Here is a 25,130-nt window from a genome sequence, read left to right as displayed (position 1 = left end):
GCGAGGTGAAGAGGTCATCATTGGGGAAAAGCAGCTTGTTGTGCTGTTTGAGGAGTCTGACAGTGAGTGGGGACTCTGGGGAGGAAGAGGCAGGAGAGCAGCAGTGTTTCATTTGACTTGCACAGCAGAAGGAAGGAGGTTGCACTGCTGTCCTGACTGAGGAGGAATGAAGTGGCTGAGGGTGAGCAGTTTGTTTGTCACAGACTCACAGCCAGCTAGTGTACTATTGTGTTGAGCTGCAGCATGTCATGTGAGAACATTGGGGCCCGGTTCACATTGGCGTTATTTTGCGGACCGCAGCCAGACCGCACACTGCGGAAACAGAACGGACGAGAAAGGGTCTAATGTTTATCAATATTATCGTAAGAGAACAGAGGCGCCAGCAGGATAAAATGTAATAAAAATTTTAACATTTGCTGGGAGGCAGTGGTGGACTTACCTCCGGAAAGCAGACTCAAAATACTGTCTGAATTAAACAAATACATTTATTATTGGTACTCCAAAAGATGCAACGTGTTTCGCAGGCACAGCCCGCTTCATCAGGCAATAAGATAGGGGACAAACAGTAGCTCGTCAGTAGCACGAATAGCGCACAGAGGTAAGGACAAGAAAGTCTGTGAATGCCCAGCATTAAAGTGGCAAAGACTATTTAAGAATACAGGGCACTAGTAGAGCTTTGCACTAGAGAGTGAGAGCTAGCAACTCCCACACAACTCTTATTTAATCCCTGGTTACCATTATGGCTTTTGTTTGCTCTCACTCTCTAATTAGTCAGTTTGATCATATGATGCCAATAATGCTTAGCAAAATAAAGAATATCATTGGACAATCTGAACTTTGTTTTTGTAACCACCGTGATGTACAATGATGCAGATCAAAGTATAAATTGAGGATTTACCAGTTGTTAATAAATAGGGCTCCAACTATTGCATCTCAGGTTTATAATTCCAGAGATTCAAACAGAAGTTCGCACCTCTTGATGAATCAAGTAGCGAAACCAGTAGGGTAGAAAGGAGACAGAATTTATCGGTTGTTATAAAAGCTGCTATCTTCTACACCACTGGAGTCCAATTCTGTGTATGGATCCAAGATGCAAGTAGTTTTTTTTTCCTGTATGCTCCCTACTGATGGTATGTGTAATAAAGTGGGGTTTTTTTTGTTTGTTTTTTTAAGAATAGTCTGCACATGTTCTGTGCATGGTTACGGGAATGAGTATAAGGGAGGATTGATTTGCAGTGCATTAAGGTATGACCAGGAATTTGGGGAGGGATCAAATATGCTTTATAACTTTAGCCTGGGTCAAAATGATTTTGGTAAGCGTAGAGTGAGCCACATGGTTGGCATGTAGTGTGCTGAACATGGTGATTATCAGGATTGAGTGTTGCACTGAATAATTGGTTGGACTTAAGTCCAATTTTTAACATGATTTTCATTAATTAAAGAGGTTTTAATCTACTAGAACTTCTCTGGTTTGAGGTCTGATAGTGGGTTCAAATTGCCTGGACATTGGAACATCTTGTTGGGCCATCCAAAGAGGCTGGTACTAGACTGAATGAAATGGATACTCAATACCCCAAAGGTCAGAATGGCCCACTTAGCCACTGTCTTGACATGTGGTGAGTTATTATTATTTAGTATTGTTATTATTTAGTATTTATATATTGCCAACATCTGTTCTCAGCACTGTACAGGGTATATAGTCATGTCACCAACTGTCCCTCAGAGGAGCTTACAATCCAATCCCTATCAAAGTCGGATGTCTATTGTAGTCTAGGGCCAATGTAAGAGAGCCAGTGCCAATATACCTGCACTCTGCTGGCATAATTCATATATCATGAGAGGCTCCGCACAGTAGAGATGGCCCAAACTGTTCGCTGGCGGACAGTTCCCAGCGAATATTGGCTGTTCACATTCATGTCTGTTTGCAAACATATGGCGTGTTCGACCTGGTCCCTATACATTATAATGGAGCCAAAAATGTATCCCTCACCCCAGAGTCAGCAGACACATGGCAGCCAATCAGCTATCCCTCCCACCTGGACCTCCCCCCCACTCCTCCACCACCACCTATCAGAAAGCCAGCACAGCAGCGATTTTGCAGTATGTGTTTGGCTTCTGTACTGCTAGGCAGATAAGGGAGAGTGTGCTGCTGACAGGATTGTGTTAGTAAGGCCTTTCTTCTGTGTCCTCAGTGCAGATTCTTGTTGCTACCACAGTGTCCTGAACAGCTAATAGCCCTTCTTAGGGCTGGTACATTGTTTTTTTTTTGCTATTGTATTGCTGTTCTGAGTGTCCAGTGCACAAGTATGCTGTTGGAGAAAGGTCTGCTGGTCCTAGTAGTGGACTGACTAGATAAACCAATAATCTTTCACTACTGGCACCTAAAATCCACTACTGCTCTGCATAAGGCCTCACTGGCAGGGCCTATATTTTGAGGTGATTGTTGCACATAGCATAAACTTGAACTGCGTGAAGTGACAATCAGTTCCTCCTTGGCAGTTTTTCTTTTTTTTTTTTTTTTTTGATATTGTAATATTGTAAAAAAAAAAAAAATGACAGGGCAGGCCACACCACAGTTATCGTAGGGGTCATGCTGCTGTGATTACCTGTGGTCTTAGCATATTGCCCAGCATTCAGAGGCCACATACCTTGAACTCACAAGTGCCGCAAAAGTGCTTGACTGGCTTACACAGCAGCACACCCCGTCTTCTATCACTTCTGCTTGGAACCTTGCTGAAACATCCTCATCCTCCTCTGATATGGGCACTCCACAATGTCACTGAACTACCTCAACACGATCATAGGGGCTGGAAAACTGCGATCACCTGCGCACAAGCACGGCGACAGTCACCACTACACAAAGATTGCAGCCGCGAGGACTAACATTTATGTCATGGAAACGTCAACTAGTAAAAACAATAATTTGCTCACCTGATGTTATCACTAACGCTCTTTGCGGTTGTTTGTGGTGCAGTAAATGTGGCATTTCATCTGTCAGTGTGAACCAGGCTTAACTCTTACACTACCTTTCAACTCAGGAACCGTTAGATTGGTGGATTTAAAGTGTGCAGGAAAAACGACTGTGATGTTATCAGACAGCTTAATCACCCACCGGGAGGAGGAGGAGCTCGTTAAGAAGGAGAGGGACTTGGCGGCCAATCACAGCAAGGCTCTGGCAACAGCGTCACGAGCACGGAGGAGGAAGGCTACGAAACCGGCAGAGGCGCCGACACTCAAAACAGAGGAGGCGGATGATAAAGTGAGACGCAGGCGGCAGAGAGACTTTGATATAGAGTAGGAGGCTGATCTACTCTGGGACAGTGATGAGGAGGGCAGAAAGAAGGAGCGCAGTCGTGTATCAGAGGAGGTATGGATTCAAAACCAGCAGAAGCTCCTGGAGCTGGCGCTGCAATAGTATCCGAAGGGAACTGCAGAACGATGGGATAAAATAGCCAAGTGTGTGCCTGGAAAGTCTAAGGAGGACTGTATGTGTCGGTATAAGCAATGTACACTGTAGGTTGAAGGAGCACCCTCTGGACAAAGGTGGCATGCCTAATCCCCTGCCTCTGTGTCCCAAGAGGCACCTACAGTATTCCTTCAAAGATGAGTCGGCACCACCGTAGTAAATTATAGCTCTTTTAATAAATTGCGTCCAGTTTATTAAAAGAGCTATTATTTACTAAGGTGGTGCCGACTCATCTTTGAAGGAATATGTCGGTATAAGCTTCTGGTGGAGCTGGTGCAGAAGAAGAAACAAGCCAAGAGCTGAGTGGTACCGAATATGCGATACATTGAGCCATGGACCTCCACTCTCTGCAGCAGTAACGTGCCTTAGTATTAAATCCATAAATTAAAATTTGAATTGCCAACTAACATATTTCATGCATTGAAGAATTAAAAGTATTTTTTATACCTTGCAAAAAAAAAACTTACGCTACCTGATCGACGTGTACACATGCCGGACATTTTAAAGCACTTCATTCGACAAATTTAGGAATGTATTGTGATTTCTGCCCTTTAGAGATTAAAACACGACTCTGCATATATTATGTAATTTTTGGGGGGATTTTTGCCATGGATCCCCCTCCGGCATGCCACGGTCCAAGTGTTAGGCACCTTTAAACAACTTTTCCATAACTTTAGGGCCAGAAACAGCCCCTCTAGGTTTTAGAATTTGCCTGCCCATTGAAGTCTTTGGCAGTGCGATGGTTTGCGAACGATTGCGGAAGGTTTGCATTCGCTAACCGAAAATTTCCAGGTATCAACATCACTACCGCATAGTGATGCAGTCTCCACTGTACTGTACAGCTGTGCTCCAAGTAAGTTCCATTAGTCCGCTTATTATACTTAAGTGTACCCAAACCGAAGCGCGGGCACAAAATCACACACCCACCCAATAGGAGGGAAGCCCCCGGATCATATAGAGGCTTCCTACAGCATCCTTAGGTCCCTTTTGCCACTTCTCAATCTCCCAAAGACAACCGAAAAGAGATTGTTGCAATCTGTTCGGGGGGGGGGGGGGGGGGGGGTTACAACTAAGGAGGCTGCATGTGGTGTTTAAAGGGACACTTAAGTCAAACAAAAAAAATGAGTTTTACTCACCTAGGGCTTCCAATAGCCCCCTGCAGCTGTCCGGTGCCCTCGCCATCTCCCTCCAATCCTCCTGGCCCCGCCGGCAGCCACTTCCTGTTTCGGTGACAGGAGCTGACAGGCTGGGGACGCAAGTGATTCTTCGCGTTCCCAGATGCATTAGCACCCTCTATGCTGCTATATGGTATATGATATATGCTAAAGCAGCATAGATGGCGCTATTGTGGCCAGGAACGCGAAGAATCAATCGCGTCCCCAGCCTGTCAGCTCCTGTCACCGAAACAGGAAGTGGCTGCCGGCGGGGCCAGGAGGATTGGAGGGAGATGGCCACGGCACAGGACAGCTGCAGGGGGCTATTGGAAGCCCCAGGTGAGTAAAACTCATTTTTTTTGTTTGACTTAAGTGTCCCTTTAAAATCACCGGCAATGATAACCAATGAAATATTTAGAGAAAATAAAAATAAAAAGTACATTTATGGTGGCCTAATATTTATATTATTTAAAGTATGGACACTTTTTTCAATCTTTTCAGCTCAGTATTAATTTCCCTTTCCTACTGCCACAGCTTACTGTCCTTCCCACAGCAAGCATCACCTAGACCAGTGTTTCTCAACATTTTATTGGTATGTATCCCTGTTAAAAACCATGTACTCTGCAAATACCTCCTAGCATAGTAAACATTATCACATGTACCCCTTGACAAGTATATATTTAATTGTTGTACATGATAATTGGTTCTAAACAATTTCTAAGCATTTACTATTGCTTTTAATTAGCTAAAACACTAATTTGGTGTTTAAATAAAATGTTTCACTTTCTAACACTCTAAATTTGTTATTTTTGGTTAAGTATATCAAGCCCGAGTACCCCCTGGAACCATCAGAAGTACCCCCTGGGGTACGTGTACCACACGTTGAGAACCTAGACAACATAAACTCTTCAATGGGTTGGGGGGGATTTGATTGCCTTCTTCTGGTCATAGTGTTCTTATCTTATCTGTAGCAAGCTTCCAGTTATTTGCATCCTTAGACAAACCTGAAACAGTAGGTAAGGGAAAAAAAAAAAACTTCTTTCTCCTCTAGAAAAAAATGTAGGGAATATATATATATATATATATATATATATATATATATATATATATATATATATATATATACAATATATATATATATATATATATATATATATATATATATATATATATATATATATATGTATATATATTTGGGGCACTTACTAACATTCCTTCACTTAGCATATTTGAAAAGAAATACCTTTTAATTGGATTTTGAATAACAAATTGTACACACTAGTCCTTTCTTGAGAAAAGGCAATTAAAAAATCTATGCATCAATAATTTTAACCATTACAGTAATGCTATATGAAATGCATATCATATTAAAATTTGAATGAATAAGCTATAAAATGCTTGGAAGAACAAAGAGAAATCGAGAGCCCAATATGGTGTAGTATTGTTAAGTTGGTTGTGGTTTAAAGCAAAATATTTAGATATGTAATAAATATCACTAGGGCAGCTGCGGCGAACGGTGCCGCCGCCACAGCTGCCTCTGCCTCTCGGTCCAGTCACACTCCCGTACCTCGGGTGTCTAGCACGCCGAGGACGGGTCTTTCTGTTTTTCGTCATGTCGGCCTAGCGCGTGCGCGCGCGCTCAGCGGGGCGACCTTTATGCGGCGAGGAGGCGGGTCACCTGACCCACGGGTTGCGTCTCGTCACAGGACGCGACCGCCGCTCGGGATTGGCTGGGCTCTGGGGGGCGTGCCACTGGGTCAATGCGGCTTCTTAAGCAGCTGGTCTTCACTCGCAACTTGTCTGCGATTGCGAATACATACGTGTTAGCGCTCAGACTTTAGACTAGTATCCGGTGTGCTTTGATCTGGGAGGAAACCAGGGATTTCACACAAGACTAGGATTATTATTATTACTGTATATTTGATACTCTGTGTATGACTCTGGCTATCTCTGACTCTCGCTTATTGATTCTGTACCTCTGCCCATCTGATCTAGTTGCTGAAACACTGCCTGAATACTTACTACTCTCTTGCTTACTGATTCTGTACTGTATCTGTCTCTCAGTTGCCGAACCCAGCCTGTCTGACCTCTCTACTCACCAGTGGGCCCTTGCCACTGGTGAGGTGTTCCAATAGTACCCACCAGCTCCTCTGGTGAGGTTCTGCCAAACTAGTCAGTTACTGTGTTCTAACAGTGCCCACCAGCTCCTCTGGTGAGGTTCTGCCAAACTAGTCAAGTAACTGTGTTCTAATAGTACCCACCAGCTCCTCTGGTGAGGTTCTTTCAAACTAGCCAGTTACTGTTTTCTAATAGTTCCCACCAGCTCCTCTGGTGAGGTTCTATCTATCTATCTATCTATCTATCTATCTATCTATCTATCTATCTATCCGATACTGTGTTCTAATAGTGCCCACCAGCTCCTCTGGTGAGGCCTAGTTATTCTACTCTGTTACTGTTGCACCAAGCACTATACACTATTGCATTATCCTGTTAGCTATACTTGCATTTATTGGTGATTCTGCAAAGTATAACTCAATGGGTCTAAATGCACAGAGTCACAGAGGCGCTCACTTCTGCATTTAGACCCATTGAGTTATACTCCTGTTTGCCTGATGAGGCAGGACCACACCTGTGAAACACATTGCACTAAGTGGAGTTAAATAAAACATTTTTGTATTGATATATTGTGACTCAATTGAGTTTTATATTTTCGAGGGAGGTAAGTCCACCTGAACATCCCCCTCTTTTAGACGTTTTTTTAAAGGTTTTTATTCTACTCTGGCGCCTCTGTACACCAAGCCTTGCTAAAAAGCTATAAAAGTTAAGCAATGAATGTATATTTTACTTAAGCCTCCATTTTTTCTTTTATATAACACTTACATTTTTACATATCCTAAAAAAATGTAAACATTATTTGAAATTTTCCCAAATAAGTTCAGAAAAAAAGTCTGTTTGCCAAATAGTAAAAATTGGCTGATTGGCTTATTTTCCTGAGACTTATTACATTTTAGCCTCTCTGTTGTTTTAAAAAGAAACAGATCTGGAATACATCAGATTAACCTTGTATATGGCTCTTGTGGGCTTAGTTAATAAGACAAGTGGAAAGAACATTTAAAAACGTTCAGAAACATGTTAGCAACCAATTCGATTGTAATCTTCTCTCCACAACAAAGTGATTGAATACTGATTGGTTGACTTGAATTAACAACACTTTGACCCTGTTCAATTACTTTTTCACCTTAGTGATCCTCCTAATTGATAACTTCACACCTAATCAATAAAATGACTTTCAAGCCATCAGCAAGCAAGAAAATACTTAGAATAATTTTGCTATCAGTTTTTCACTTACTTTTTGTTACTTTTTCATTTGCAGAGTGCTGAACAGTTTATTTAAACAGAAGATGAAAAATGATCTCCTAGGAGAAAACTGAATTGAAAAAGAACCTATGGTGCTGATTAACTAACATTATGTCTGCTTCCATGAATTAGGAAGTAGAAACAGTGCAGATTTATTTTAGGATTTGTATCAGCTGTAACACAGATATGTTTTTCTTTAAAGGTTATTATGCTGTTGTGTATTTTGTTAGAACAGAGAAGATGTTCTGAGTTCAGGTCCGCTTTAAGGCCTATGCACAAAAGTGTGAGTCAAACATGGAAAAGGAGAAGATGCCCAGAGCAGCTGGTAAGAAAACAACAACCTGTTGTGATGGGGTATCTTGCATAATTACTCCTTGTTTGCTCCAGTTTTCTTTGCACCTGGTAAACTTGCTCCTGCAAGGGCCGGTTCACACGGACGCTTGGCGGCGTCTACCGTCAAGCGTTCGGGACCCATCGGCTAAACTCTCCCATTCAAGTAAATAGGAGCGTTTAGCATTGCGCGGTTACCGTCGATTACCGTCGATTGCATAAACGCAGCGTTCTGATCCCGATTTAACGCATCGTTTCGGCCGTCCCTAGAAGCCACATGCAACGTCCAGGGACGGCTAGCCGGCACGGCTTCATGTCCCCCTGCGGGGACGAGAAACGCCGATTGCGACGATCTCTGTACCGCCGCCACCGAACGGGACGTCACAGGACGACGCGACTTCCTGGCCGCCCCAACGCCGCCTGCCGTCCGTGTGAACCGGCCCTAAGTATGTTTGTTTTTTTGTTTTGTTTTTTTGTTCTTAGGACTCAACTACAGAAAAGGTCCCCTATTGTTACAATTGTTCTATTTTCTATCTCTATTCTCTACAAAAACTTTTTAAAAATTATATTTGCTATGTTTTCATGTGAACTGGCTCTGGAATTCAAAGTACAATCAACAATTAAGCTAAACTGCCCCTGTGAACAAAGCTTAAACTCGCACAACCTCCAGTGGTCAGGGTAGTCTCCCCCATCAGTGGTCACATAAAGCCTCTAGGAAAATCTTTGATTTTTCCTTGTTTGCCTTACAGGCCCCCTCTTCCAAAATACTAATTAAACATACAGTAATAAAGTGACCTGTTATCAAACAACTCCCTAACAGGGATGAGAGAACAACATTTTCAAGTTTGGTTTCACAGTGAATCATGCCCTGACCTTGCATTTTCTCTTCTAACTGTTAACCTCTTGACGACCAGCTAACGCCGATTGGCGTAAACTGGTCATCTGCGGGTTACCATGGAAACGATCGAGCGGCCTTTCCATGTCAGTTCACGGAGGGTGTCTCCGTGAACAGCCGGAGAGCCGCCGATCACGGCTCGACGGCAAAATGTAAACAGGCGGGGAAGAAATCCCCGCTGTTTACATCATACGGCGCTGCTGCGCAGCAGCGCCGTAAGGCAGATCGGCGATCCCCGGCCTCTGATTGGCCGGGGATCGCCGGCATATGATAGGCTGAAGCCTATCCTTCGATGCGCAGGACGGGAGAGAGAGGGAGGCAGCGGCGAGACGGCGGAGAACGCTGCGGAGGGGGGCTTTGAAGAGCCCCCGCTAAGCAAATGCAGCCGGCGGCGATCAGACCCCCCAGCAGGACATCCCCCTAGTGGGGAAAAAAGGGGGGTAGTCTGATCGTCCTGCTGCACTCCTGATCGGTGCTGCGGGCTGTAGAGCCCACGCAGCACCGATCATTGAAAAATCCCCTGGTCAGCAAGTGGTTAAAATAAAAATGTGAAAATAAGGTTTTATTTTACTGAAAGGAATGGGTGAAAAATAAAGTTACATACCAGAAGTGTCTGTTAAATTGAATAAGTAAAAAATAAGTTTTTTAGGAAGGAAGGAAGGAAGAAAGGAAGGAAGGAAGGAAAATTGAAGTAGCTTCCCAGCAGAGTGACAGTTTCCTCTTTCAGGTAAGGAGGCATCTGTAGTAAGCTTCGGAATTGTAGTAAAGTTGGTAAACTGTAGTAATTTTGTAGTAAACTAATAAAGTACTGAAAGGAATTAATAGCACTTTTTTTACAAGCTTACTGAGTGGACTGGATTGCCCATTTTGACCTTAAAGTGTACCCGATCCAAAGCTTGGTACAAGACCACATACCTAAGAAGAGGGAAGCCTCTGGGTCCTAATGAGGCTTCTCAAGCTGTCTTCTGGTCCCTGGTTTCGAGCGTGGACCCTCTAAAGATTACTGACAAGGGCCTATCAGTAATCTTCTCAAGGCTGTGCTCCTCCTCAAGCATGAGCATGGCAATACTGCACCTACATGAGTAAGGCCTCACCTGTGCAGTAAGATAGAGCCACCCTTGCTACTGAAATATGGTTGTGCTAGAAGAGGAACACAGTCCAGAAGTCTAAACGGGGCACCAGACAACAGTGAGGGAAGCCTCTGTAGGATCCAGAGGCTTCCCTCTGGAACCTGAGTACCAGTTTCTGAACTAGAGTTTTGGCTCAGGATCTATTTAAAGCAGCCAAATCAACTACAAATCAAACATTATGCAAAGTCATCATCAGATGTACTCGTGCCAGTAGGTTTTGCAACAACAAAAAAAGATTTTTGGATGGTGATAAATGTACACAGAATGAGATTTATTTCAGAAGAGGGAATGCCTGGAACTACTGAGGAAGGTGAAACTATGCACCATAAAGTGATACAGAGGCCTGTTTTTAATTCACACAAATGTCAAATGTGGTCCTTCCCAATGACTTATTAACATTCAAAGCAAAGACAGTTTTCTTTGCTTTAGCATTGTGGGGTATATTTACTAAACTGCGGTAAGCAGAATAACGTGCGTAAAGTCTTACCACATGATGAGTAGAGCATAATGCATTGCATGTAATGTATTGCATTCTACTCTACTCATCATAAGACTCTACTCATCATATGCATGTTATTCTGCTTACTGCAGTTTAGTGAATACACCCATATTTTCCTTATCTGCACCTTAATTTCACCACTAACCTTTTAAGCAACTAGCAGGAAAAGGAGGCCCATACTCCTGCTGCTTTGGCTTGGATGATGAGGATGGCTGAAGAATTGGAGCCAGGGGGACTTGGAAAACAGGCTTCCCATTAGTGATGACCTGCCTTCTGGGACTTAAAGCAGGTAAGTGAATAGTGCTTTCATTGCTTTGGGGTGCGACTCCCCCTCCAAGAGGCATCTTGAAGTAGAAGTTCCCATTAGCTGGACTGGGTGTGGCGCTATTAGAAGATGGACAAGGAGTCCCTGTTTGCACCCTTATGGGTGGTATCTGCTGCCCACTGACCATTCCAGGTCCCTGAGGGGTGCCTGTTGACCTGTGGTTCATATTGCAAGTTCTTCCATTCATTGTCCTAGGCGTAATTGACTGTTCTTTTAATATGGAGATCGAATGGAAGTTTCTCAGTCATTAAAGTGTTTCCATTTGGTTGTCTTGAGTTAAATACGTCTGTCAAAAAAATATATAACATATTAGTTATTACCTAAAAGTTATTAATGGCAATTGTGAAGATATGAACATTACATTACAGTAAACGCAAGAAGTGCCGGTGAAGCACTAAATAAAGGAGGGCTCATAAACGCCCTGTGAGCTGGTCAGGAAACTATTTCATTGGCTCCTGGCCCTGTCTTTCAATGTAAGCCGCTCCCATTGGCTTACATTGAAAGACAGGGTAAGGAGCCATTGAAAGCGGTTCCTGACCGGCTCACAGAAACTCTGCCGCCATAGAAATGGCAGAGTGGGTGGCCCCGCATCCTGACGTGCGGCGGTGATGGTGGTTATGACGGGATTCCGCCGTGATTGCGCCTTTTCTGTACCAGCATTCTCTGGTCCTTAAGGGGGCAGAGACTGCTGGTACTTAAGTGGTTAAGAATATTTAGCAGCACATACAAAACAGAGCGTTTTTATTAAATAAGCAATGCAAGAATTCTGCAAAGACACAGCAGGCATAACTGTATTTTTTATAATAAGTGCACTTTCTTCCAAAAACAACATCCTCTAGTGATCAATATACAGGCACCAATCCTTAGTTACAAAAAAAAACAGAAAGTGCAGAAAACAAGAACTCCTGCTTTCTGTACATCAGGAGTCACAGAGAGCTCCACTGAAACAGAAAATCATACATTCACATGCAACTTTACCCATTCATCAACAGGCATTGCAGTGCTTGGCTGTCCAGCCATATGTACAATTTTGAAATATGTGTGCTGTTATTCTGCAGTGTAAAGGCTGGGAATTAAAATCAAAAACTGGATTTTTTTCTTTTTTCGTTTTTTTAATTTAAAAAATAGTATAGCTCTCCCAGGGCTTACTCCATAATGCAGGTTGGGTGACCAGGGAGGCAGAGCTAATGAGCTTGAGTGTCCCCTAATCAATAGCAACTAGCATGACTCAACATTGGTGGAATAGCAGACAAGGGAAGCAGCAGACCCTTCTCCCTCCCCTTGCTCTTCTTGCAAAGAACCCAAAAAAAAATGTTAACTGTAGGGGCTCCATCCCTCATAACCTACATTTGAGGTAGGGGTGATAACATGGTAGGGCTTATGCTATATCCAGTGTTTTTTTCTTATGTTATGGGCCAGAGCAGTGTTGACACTTTAGGTATGTCCCCATTTAATCAACAACATTATCCCTACTTATGACACCGTTATGACAGACTTTCTTAATTACAATTACACGCAGGCAAATGGAAGCATTTGACACGTGGCAGCATTACATAGTGGCGAAAATCTGTCTCTTGTCGCATCTGAGGATGGCAACTGCTAAGCTCAGATGTAACTCCATGGGGGGGGGGGGGTTTGTCCACCACCTGTGCAGAGCACTAGCAAGTGGCTGGCTGGTGGACGGTAGCAGCTGACAGGTAATGAAGGTGATTAACTCCCTGCCTTTAACAGGGAAAAGAAGCCTAATGCTGACCCTACTTCTAGCCTTTTTGGAAGCATTTCTCTTTTTATTAAATGAAAAAGACTGTAAATTCTATCAAGTGGATCACAGAATAATACTTCAATGGAACAGACTAGTAGGCAACTCATAATCTGAAAAGCACATTTAAACTTAAATTTTCAACCTTTTTCAGTGGTGAGCTTTTCCTCAATGCAATCATTTCATCTGATCACATTGAGGCCCCATTCACACTGGGGCACTTCTCAGGCATTTTCCAGCGCTTTGCTTATCACTGGTGGGACTTGATTCACTAAAGGGTGCTAAGTGTTAGCACACCAGTGAAAAGCTCCTTAGCGTCTGCAAAGTGCCTTTGCACGCGCTAATATGCGTGCAAAAGTTTGCACGCGCAAAGTCTAGCGCTGCCTGGTTTGCGCGAAACGTTGCACTGGTGCGCGTTCCTCCTGTCTGGAGGAATGGGCAGAAAATGTCACCTCCTACATTAGGTTCTGCGAAGAAACATGCATTCCAGCGGCGACCATTAAGATCTTCCCAAACAATAAGCCCTGGTTCAATGGCAGACTACGCAAGCTACGGAAGTCAAAAGAGGAAGCCCACAAATCCGGAACACCAGAGGAGTTCAGGGAGGCCAGGAACACCCTAAAACGAGAGCTGAAGGTGGCAAAGAGGGAATACTCAAACAAGCTGAAAATTAACCTTCAATCCAACAACGCTCGAGAGGTCTGGAAAGGCCTAAGGGCTGCCACAAACTTCAGGTCTACTCCTCAACACATACTTCCAAATACCCCACTAGCTGAGGAGCTCAATAAATTCTATTGCGGGTTCGAGGCCAAACCAATCAACCCCGTATATCAGGTGACCACATCCTCTCTCAGGCATCCACTACCCTCCTCTCCTCCACACTCTGGTCTGCATGCCCCCCCCCCCCTGCACTGGCTACAGTCCAGGAGGCCAACGTACTAAAGCACCTCCGGAAGCTAAAGACAAGGAAGGCCTCAGGCACGGATGGCATATCCCCATCCTGTCTGAAAACCTGTGCAGGTCAGCTAGCCCCGGTCCTTGCCTCCATTTTCAACAGATCCCTGGAGCTGGGCAAAGTTCCTTCCTGTTTCAAAAAATCCGTCATCATTCCAGTCCCCAAGAAGCCAGGAGTCACGGATCTAAACAACTTCAGACCGGTGGCCTTAACTCCAATCATCATGAAGACCTTCGAAAGACTGGTCCTATCCCATCTGCAGAACCACACTGATCCACTACTGGATCCTCTCCAATTTGCATACAGGGCCAACCGATCTGTGGATGACACCATAAACATCATTCTTGCACATATCACTGAACACCTGGATAAACCCAAGTCATATGCCAGGATCCTCCTCCTGGACTTCAGTTCCGCATTTAACACCATCTGTCCGAACATTCTGCATGACAACCTGGAACGACTTGGTGTTGCCCCACCCTCTGTGCCTGGATCAAAGACTTTCTCTCTAACAGGACACAGCTAGTTAGACTTGGCGACTGCTTCTCCAGCGTAAGAACCACCAACACTGGTGCACCGCAAGGGTGTGTACTATCGCCGATGCTCTTTTCCCTGTACACAAACAGCTGCACCTCATCTGTGGACACGGTCAAGGTCATTAAGTTTGCGGATGATACCACCATTCTAGGTCTCACCGGTGAAGATGGCGAGCTTGAATATCACCGCGAGATTGAGCGGACCCTCGGGTGGTGCTCAGACAACAGACTTGTACTAAACGCGGCAAAAACTGTGGAACTGATAGTGGACTTCAGGAAGAACGCTCCACCACCCAGCCCAGTCTTCATCAATGGCACGGAGGTCACCAGGGTACAAAGTGCTCGGCTCCTAGGCATCACCGAGAAATTGAGATGGGATGTAAATACCTCCACAACACAAAAGAAAGCCCAGCAGAGACTGTTCTTCCTGAGACAGCTGAGGAAGTTTGGAATGCCAAGGGAACTACTGACCAGTTTCTACACGGCGACCATTGAATCTGTCCTTTGCTCCTCCATCATCGTCTGGTACTTGGGTGCTAACGCAAGGGACAGGCTCAAACTCCAGAGAGTTATCAACACTGCAGAGAGGATTATCGGGTCCCCCCTGCCTCCACTAGACCTTCTCCATACATCCAGAATGAAGTCCAGGGCCAACAGGATCATACATGACCCCTCCCACCCTGGAAATCACTTCTTTAACCTCCTCCGCTCAGGGCGTCGCTATAGGTCTATCCCCACCAAAACCACAAGGCGCAGAAATACATTTTTCCCACAAGCAATTACCCTTCTCAATTCAGACCATCTCTCCAACGCCATTTTCTAGCTCCCTCCAAGATCCTTGGCACCCCAGAGCACGCCCAATGACTGATTCCCATATGCTCACTCTTGACACAATGATAGTAGTCACCAGTACTAAGCATTGCGGTGTAAATATGCAGCTGTATAGAATGTAGCTACTTTCACTATGTATTGTATTTGCACCATGTTGTTATGGTATTCGTATTATAGTTTGCTCTATGTTGTTGTGTTATTTGATCCATGCCAATTGCCTGTGTCCACAAATAATTCCGGGTGCGGCGCCTGTCGCACTTGGCGAATAAAGAATTCTGTATTCTGTGAAACGGCGCACTGTCTGGTGTAAAATTGCCTGAAAAGCTACTTAGGACGCGGACGGTGCGACGTTTTGCACGCACCGGTGTGAGGTTTCGCACGCACCAAATAGCGTGCGATCAGTAACAGCTTTGCCCGTGCTGCAAACTACTTAGCACCCTAGTTTGCTTGTGCAAAGCTTTTAGGCTTTAGTGAATCAAGGTCGTGATCTGCAAAACGTTGTGTACAATGTATCCCTATGGGATCATTCACACTACAGCACTTGCGATTTGCAGAAATCTCATGCAGAATTTTTGGAGCAATCAGGATGCATTTCTAATTGCACCGAATGAGAATAACAAAGAGCAATCACTGTACAATCGCTGCAAAATCACAATGCAAAATTGTTAACCGATTGCTAAAGCATTTGCAATCGCAAGTTTGAATGGACCCTGAAAATTGATTGTTACAAGTATGGTCATTATTAATCCAGGCATAGCTGAACCCCAGAGATTGGCTCGGCAGTAAATTGTCATAACAGATGAGAGTTCTCAAAACTGAGTAGAAAAGCTCATCTATATCCTGGTAACCTGTTGTCTTTTACCTGCTATGCCAGTTTGGTGGTGCACAGATGAGTAAGCAAGCTCACAAGCCCATGCACATACACTGACGTTAAAAGCCAAGGTCATGGCTAAGAGGCTGGAAAATTAATTCTTACAGCATTCATTAATAATCACAGTGTCCATTGCTAAGGATTAGAAAGACACATATTTCATAAGTGTGCTAAAATTTTGTTGTTTTAGCTGAAAATGAAAAAAAAAAAAGCAATTTAGATCAAAAAGGTTTGGGTCACTAAACCACAAAATAACTTTGGAGATATTTATCAGACAAAGATGCAAACAATTCAGCTGCAGATTTATTAAATCCAGTGCAATGAAAACTGAGTACCCAAATCCAGTATTCTGATTGGTTGCTCTGAGCAACTGTCCACTTCTGCATCTCGTTTACACAGTTCAAAGCAAGTTGATGCTTATTTATCAGGTGGTTTGTGGTGGTTTGTGACCTCTATGCCTGAAATCCTTTACAACAAAAACATAAATACCCAAGTCGGATTTGTGACAGATGTCAGGCAGGGACAGTTGCACTTTTACCAAGTACTGGGGGAAAGTGGTATTTGCCAGATAGCTTTATAAATTAAGTTTTGCTGGTATAATAGACCTGTCACACTTTGGCATGCTCTACATTCCTTTTTGTGTGACAAAACTGATAAATTACTCCACCTGAGTTATGAAAGGGGTCATATTGGATGTATTGTGTAGTGGCTGGGTGATGTACTGGTTAAGGGCTCTGCCTCTGACACAGGAGACCTGGGTTCGAATCTCGGCTCTGCCTGTTCAGTAAGCCAGTAATTCAGTAAGGAGCGCTTTGGGCAAGACTCCCTAACACTGCTACTGCCTACTGAGTGCGCTCTAGTGGCTGCCTCGCAAGCGCTTTGAGTCCGACAGGAGAAAGGCGCTATACAAATACTGCAATTATTATTATTATATTTTAAAAAGATGGATGATATAAACTGTCAAACGTTTTTAAGGTTTTCATGTTTGATTCTTTATCTGAAACAAAAAGGAAATGCTAAAAAGTGATAAAGTCACTGTCACTACAATACATTTATTGCATTATAAATAATCTCATTTTCCTGTACAGCCAGTATGGCAACTTAAGCTTTCTAGAGGTATGTAGAACATGTACTTATCAGTATAGCCTTTGTTATAGCTATCATTTATTTCAGGCTTTAAGTGTCTCCCTTTATACAAGGGTGACAGATTTCATCTAATCCAATTAGGTAACGAGATGGAAAGTATTTTTGTTATTGTTTTACTGCAGACCACGAGTGAAATGTAGTTCTATGGTGACAAAATTGTGAGGGCAGAGGGTAAGAATGCATTGTTAGTTATCACATTTTCATTAAATCACACAGTTGAAAACAAGTGTAAGGGACTGCATAATATGCAGCTTTCCATACCCCATGTGAAAAACAGCTAAAGCGAAACTTACATGGATTCTCAAAGTAAACCTGATCCTCCACATAAAGCCATCTCTGTCATAATTTACATACCTAAATAACATTTTAATATTGCACAGTGGCTGGATAGTGTACTGGTTAAGGGCTCTGCGTCTGACACAGACAACCAAGGTTCAAATCTCAACTCTTCCTGTTCTGTAAGCCAGTAATTCAGTAAGGAGACCTTGGGTAAGACTCCTTAACACTGTTATTGAGTGCGCCCTAGTTGCTGCAACTCTGGCACTTTGAGTCTGCCAGGAGAAAAGCTCAATAAAAATGTTATTTGTCTTTGTCTAACCTTTCTGGTCAGTGCCATCACAAATGTCATAGAGGTTGTCATATGTGTATTTGTACGAAAATAAAATACACTGCAGATTACTTTTAACCACTTTCCTGCAAAACACCACTACACCTTGCAGGGGCATAGATATTCATCCCTTGCTGCAGCACATTCTGGCTCGCTACCTCGCTGGTTCCCGCACTTGCTCCCGCACTTGTTCTCACCGATCATTCGAAAAATTTAAAAAATTACAATTTAATAAGAATTAGATAGTTACCTAAAGAACTGAACTTTTTAACATACAGAGGGTATATTACTGTTATTTTTTAAATTATGGGCTTGTTATTAGTGATGGACACAAAACTGAAAAAAATGCACCTTTATTTCCAAATAAAATATTGGTGCCATACATTGTACTAGGGAAATATTTTAAATTTTACAATAACTGGTGTGAGAAAACGCGGAAAAGCCGCCGCGGGTGCTCAGAGCAAGGCGGCTGATTCCGCGTCCAACACGGCAGGTTGCGCGCGTGGGCTTGCATCTGCTAGCATGACTGAAGAACAAGGCGGCAGATTCCGCGTCCGACGCGGCAGTTTGCACGCATAGGCCTACGTCTGGCAGTATGGCTGAACGCGGAGGAACCGCCGCATGCTCTGATAGCGGTGCGGCTGGTTCCGCGCTCAGCACAGCGGATGGTTTGCAGCACAGGTCTGGTGTGGCTGGGACTGATAGTCCACACAGGTTCAGAAGGACGCGCGTGCGCGCTGAGAGGCAGAGCTTTTATGACAGCCACAAGGGAGTCAGCTGACCAAGCCGGTCAGCTGACAATTCCACCACTTCCCATTGGTCCAGCACTTAGGGGAGGCGCTGGAGAGCGCCTTGCTATATATACTGGGTGCTGGTCATTCTCTGGTTGTCTGCCGTTGCGATCACTACGTGGAAGCACTCAGACCTTTTTGTCAGATTCTGTGTTATTCTTTAGACCAGTTCCTGGGTGTTAATGACCAAGGACCTCACACCTCAGATTAGGAATTCTGTATATCATTTGTGTTATTCTCTAGACCAGTTCCAGGGTGTTGATCACGGACCTCACACCCCAGATTAGGAATACTGTATATTATCTGTGTTATTCTTCAGACTAGTTCTAGGGTGTTGATGACTATGGAGCTCACACCCAAGACTAGGAATTAGCTTTACCATCCTGTTATATCTTCAGACTAGTTCCAGGGTGTTGATGATCAAGGAGCTCACACCTTTAGACTAGACAATTGTTGATTATTTGTTATGACCTTCTGCTTCTCCTGACCTCTCTTCTGATCTCTGGTTTGGTACCTCGCTATATCTGACACTCCGTTGCCAAACCTTGCTTGCCTTAGGATTCCGTATCAGTCTCTTTCCTCTGTATCTGATCTGTCTGTCTGTTGCCGACCTGGCTTGTCTGACCTCGAGAACTATCTCCTCTGTTTAGAGATAGTTCACAGATCTGTCAGTGACACTCCACCATTGGTGTCACTCACACTCTGGTCCTTCCCACTCTCAGCCTGACTCCTCCCCTCGGGGAGCCTCAGGCCTTTGGAAGGAGCCTGTTCTTTGGGCAGTATCTCTTACTGCCTTGCACCCTCTATACGGAGGCTCTCCTCAAAGTATTACTGTTGCACCAAACATTCATATTACTCAGGTGTCCAGAGGTTAGAGATATATCTGATTATCGGTGATACTGCAGATCATCAATAATCGGGTATATATCTGTATTCTCGGTGATACTGCAGATCACCGGTAATCAGATCCTCTCTGTGTTACATCGATCGTTACAGTGTGGCTTTCATCCACAGTAGAACGTTTTACTGTATTTTAAAACTATAATGGCCGAAAACTGAGAAATAATTATTTTTTCCATTTTTTGTCTTATTTTCCATTTATTGTCTTATTATTCCTACTACAGTTAGAATAAAATAATTCTTAGCAAAAAGTACCGCCGAAAGAAAGCCTAATTGGTGGCTAAAAAAACAAGCTAAAGATCCTTTCAGTGTGATAAGTACTGATAAGGTTTTTGGCAGATAAATGGATGCAGTGCTGAAGCGTGAGGGCCCTTTCTCACTTGGGCGATTAGTGGGTGATTACCGCGAATTGCCAAAGCGCTAGCGCAACATTAAGTATATGGCAGTGATTGGCTTTCGTGAGTAGCGGAATTCGCAAACACGTTACATGCAGCATTTTACGGTGATTTGGGAGCGATCGCAATTATCATGCTATTGAAGTGCATCAAATGCGAATTTGTACAGTAATTTTACTGCGATAATTGCGGTAAAATCACTCATGCAAAAAACTAGCACTAAGTGCTAGCATCTTGCCATTTTCAAGTGTGAATGGGCCCTGAAAATTGCTCTGGTTTTTAAAGGGAAAAACCCTTGGAGGTGAAGTGGTTAATAGATTAGATTATAGGTTAGATTCTGTATTCATATTAAATCTAGCAAACATATACTGTATATATATATATGTATATATATATATATATATATATATATATATATATATTTATATATATATATATATATATATATATATATATATATATATATATATACATACAGGGAGTGCAGAATTATTAGGCAAATGAGTATTTTGACCACATCATCCTCTTTATGCATGTTGTCTTACTCCAAGCTGTATAGGCTCGAAAGCCTACTACCAATTAAGCATATTAGGTGATGTGCATCTATGTAATGAGAAGGGGTGTGGTCTAATGACATCAACACCCTATATCAGGTGTGCATAATTATTAGGCAACTTCTTTTCCTTTGGCAAAATGGGTCAAAAGAAGGACTTGACAGGCTCAGAAAAGTCAAAAATAGTGAGATATCTTGCAGAGGGATACAGCACTCCTAAAATTGCAAAGCTTCTGAAGCGTGATCATTGAACAATCAAGCGTTTCATTCTAAATAGTCAACAGGGTCGCAAGAAGCATGTGGAAAAACCAAGGCGCAAAATAACTGCCCATGAACTGAGAAAAAAGTCAAGCGTGCAGCTGCCAAGATGCCACTTGCCACCAGTTTGGCCATATTTCAGAGCTGCAACATCACTGGAGTGCTCAAAAGCACAAGGTGTGCAATACTCAGAGACATGGCCAAGGTAAGAAAGGCTGAAAGACGACCACCACTGAACAAGACACACAAGCTGAAACGTCAAGACTGGGCCAAGAAATATCTCAAGACTGATTTTTCTAAGGTTTTATGGACTGATGAAATGAGAGTGAGTCTTGATGGGCCAGATGAATGGGCCTGTGGCTGGATTGGTAAAGGGCAGAGAGCTCCAGCCCGACCCAGACGCCAGTTTCTGGAAGACACCTTCTTCAAGCAGTGGTACAGGAAGAAGTCTGCATCCTTCAAGAAAAACATGATTTTCATGCAGGACAATGCTCCATCACACGCGTCCAAGTACTTCACAGTGTGGCTGGCAAGAAAGGGTATAAAAGAAGAAAAACTAATGACATGGCCTCCTTGTTCACCTGATCTGAACCCCATTGAGAACCTGTGGTCCATCATAAAATGTGAGATTTACAAGGAGGGAAAACAGTACACCTCTCTGAACAGTGTCTGGGAGGCTGTGGTTGCTGCTGCACGCAATGTTGATGGTGAACAGATCAAAACACTGACAGAATCCATGGATGGCAGGTTTTTGAGTGTCCTTGCAAAGAAAGGTGGCTATATTGGTCACTGATTTGTTTTTGTTTTGTTTTTGAATGTCAGAAATGTATATATACTGGTTGAACTCGATGGACGTATGTCTTTTTTCAACCAAAATAAAAAAAAAAAAATAACTATATATTTGTGAATGTTGAGATGTTATATTGGTTTACTGGTAAAAATACATAATTGAAATGGGTATATATTTGTTTTTTGTTAAGTTGCCTAATAATTATGCACAGTAATAGTCACCTGCACACACAGATATCCCCCTAAAATAGCTAAAACTAAAAACAAACTAAAAACTACTTTCAAAAATATTCAACTTTGATATTAATGAGTTTTTGGGGTTCATTGAGAACATGGTTGTTATTCAATAATAAAATTATTCCTCAAAAATACAACTTGCCTAATAATTCTGCACTCCCTGTATATATATATATATATATATATATATATATATATATATATATATATATATATATATATATATATATATATATATATATATATATATATATATATATATATTAAAACTATGTCATTTATGAGGTTATGATCTTAAAACATTGACTGAATGTCTACTGGACATGTTATTTTTTCTCGATGAACACCAGCAGTAGTATGAGGGTCATGGGTAGCAGAAGTATGTGAACAAGTTTCCCATAGATGTGTACTGCAATGGGAGGTACAGAGCTAGTAGCTGCAGAGGTACAATCAATAATAGTCAAGATTTATTCTAGCATCTATTGGTGCAAAGTGGCAGACAAAGTAAAACATCAATATCTGGAAGAAACTAAGGTTCAGTTCACTGTTAAACCAGATCTCCAACGGCAAGTGAAGCAGTCCATTTAAAGTCCGAAGACTAAAGCATTCCATAATAGGCTTCTATGTGAAACGCATCCAATTGTCTGCAAAACATTTGCATATCACCTAGTCAGTGATGGTGCTTACCTGTTTCATTGGAGCTTAACCTGTTCTATTAAGATCGCTCCGGACGGTTTTTTTATTAAAAAAAAACTATTGCATGCAGCCAACTGAAAGTTGGCTGCATGAAAGCCCACTGAAGGGCACTCCTGTTGCCTCCGGCGATCAGAAGTAACAAGAAAGGCCGCGATGAGCCATGGCGATGAGCGGAGTGACGTCATGGACGTCAGCCGACGTCCTGACGTCAGCCGCCTCCGATCCAGCCCTAAGCGCTGGCCGGAACGGTTTGGTCCGGCTGCGCTGGGCTCGGGCAGCTGGGGGGACCCTCTTTCGCTGCTGCACGCGGCGGATCGCCGCTGCACGCGGCGGATCTCCGCACTGCGGCGGCGATCAGGTAGCACATGCGGCTGGCAAAGTGCCGGCTGCGTGTGCATCTTTTTATTTGATGAAAATCGGCCTAGCAGGGCCTGAGCGGCAGCCTCCGGCGGTAATGGACGAGCTGAGCTCGTCCATACCGCCAGGCTGGTTAAATGGCTACCTGCATAAATATATAAAATACAGCCATACAGTAGATCTAGAATGAATGTATTGCCAGATCTACCTACTATGCACAGTTTAGGAAGATATGGCAAATTTTCATTTTACCTCCAGTCAGGTTATACTTTAAACGTTGCAAGTGTAAATTCAACATTTCAATTTCTCTCTAGAGTAATACTGACAATGACCCCTTCAAAAGTAAGAGTTTTGACACAGAGGAGTTCAATCTGATTTACATGCCTCCACGATTACAACTGATGACTGACAGAAATAGGCACCTCTTAATACTGCAGAAAAAAACAATATCTTATTTCCATCTGTCAAAGTGTTTCTATTTTGTTCAGCTGCAGGGCGCATAATATTCTGCTGTTTGTTTAAAATGTTACGTTCTGCTATGGTATATTTTAAACATAAGCAAAACATTTCCTTAAAGCTTTTAGGTCAGAAAGCACAGTTAATGCAAGTCTGAAATTTAAGAAAAAGAGTAACGGTGTGTATTTTATTCTACATCCTTCACACAAGACAGGCAGACAGAAATGTCCATGAATGCCACCACTCGTAACTTTTCTAAAATCATAACTGTCAATCATAAGGGCGTGTCATGGATTGTATTTGCAATCAATGAACAGATTATGCAGTAATAAAACATGAGCTTGGATGGTAATAAAATAATGCTCACTTTTTGTGTCATGCATGTTAGTATGCTTAGAAGTCTGGCCAGACATGAGGCAGCAATCTGTGTAAAGCAAAATATTTTCACTGACGATAATAATCATTTCTGTTGCCACAGGTGACAGACTACATAATATCACAGCTACATTGTACAGAAAAGGCCTAATATCTATCACTGTCATTTGCAGGATTAGAGCTTTTTAAAGAGAACCCGAGGTGGGATTTTATTATGCTAGTGGGGCACAGAGGCTGGTTGTGCACACTATCACCAGCCTCTGTTGCCCCATGGTGTGCCTCAAAGACACCCCCTGCGCGCCGCTATACCCCCGCAGTGCTAGCGACAATATTTACCTAAGCGCTGTCTGTCAGCGCCGCTCCCCCGCCTCCTCATCGGCACTGCCCGCCTGTGTCCCTTCCCTCCCACTGATTGGAGGGAAGTGACACGGCGGGTAGCACCGATACGGAAGAGGCGGGGGAGTGGCGCTGACAGACATCGCTTAGATAAACATTGTGCTGGCGACACGCTGCGTGTTGCCAGCACTGCAGGGGTATAGCGGCGCGCAGGGGGGTCTTTGAGGCACACCATGGGGTAACAGAGGCTGGTGTTAGTGTGCACAACCAGCCTCTGTGCCCCACTAGCATAATATAATCCCACCTCGGGTTCTCTTTAATACATTAAAAAAATAGGGTGGTGTTCAAATTCTGCATAGTAAATTTGTTATCCCCAAATAATCTCAATTACTGATTTTTACCACTGAAGATGCGGACAGGGTCAGGAGAAGCAGACAGGGTCACATTGCATTCCATTTGACTCTGATATTTCCCCCTTCTGTTTGTTTTTTGTTTTCAGAAAAGGGGTTCAACATTAAAGAGTACAGCTTTCATCTCTTTCTCAATAATGGAGAGAGGGGGGGGGTTAGGTTTAAATACCTACCTGTACTGCCATCTCTCCAGGCAGGTAATTATTCCTTCCTGATTGGTGGCTGGCAAGCTGAGGGCAGGTTGTGGCAATGCATTCGGAGGTTTCCAAAATTCTTTGGCAGTCTTCAGAAACATGGCCACCAATGCATTCCAAGGAGGTAGGTGGAGAACCACCTGTGACCTGATGACATACACTACATGTGTACTATACATACACTACATGATACATACATAGACATATGACTACAGTAGGAATTAGATTGTGAGCCCCCCTGAGGGACAGTTAAGTGACAAGATAATAAACTCTATACAGAGCTGCAGAAGATGATGGCGCTATATATATTAATATTTACTCCTTCTCAGTGTTACAATGAGTGCCACCCAGTGGTCAGGGTGCTTGTTTCAATTCTCTTATTGCTACTTGATCACTGTTTATGAGCTTAGCAGGGCAGGGGACTGACATGTCACTATGTTACTTTTCTGCACACGCTTGTACACACTGAAGTGGCACAGCAAAGGTGAAACTCCAGAAGGGTTTACTGCCTCCCCTTTCTGC

General features: G+C 43.2%; 1 protein-coding gene across 2 annotated transcripts in view; it reads right to left on the bottom strand.

The window, feature by feature from the left end:
• Positions 1-25,130, bottom strand: part of GLIS3 (GLIS family zinc finger 3) — a 619,418-nt gene that overhangs the window by 554,682 nt on the left and 39,606 nt on the right. For both annotated transcript variants that reach the window (XM_068271394.1, XM_068271395.1), the window contains exon 2: positions 10,977-11,442. In XM_068271394.1, coding sequence (XP_068127495.1) covers positions 10,977-11,343 — 367 coding nt within the window. In that variant the 5' untranslated portion in view covers positions 11,344-11,442. The remainder of the gene's footprint in view (positions 1-10,976; positions 11,443-25,130) is intronic.

This window comes from Hyperolius riggenbachi, chromosome 1 (genome assembly GCF_040937935.1).
Source record: "Hyperolius riggenbachi isolate aHypRig1 chromosome 1, aHypRig1.pri, whole genome shotgun sequence".
NCBI classification, from domain to species: domain Eukaryota; kingdom Metazoa; phylum Chordata; class Amphibia; order Anura; family Hyperoliidae; genus Hyperolius; species Hyperolius riggenbachi.
The sequence above is the reverse complement of the archived record's forward strand: the minus strand, read 5'-3'. Positions and strand labels throughout refer to the sequence as shown.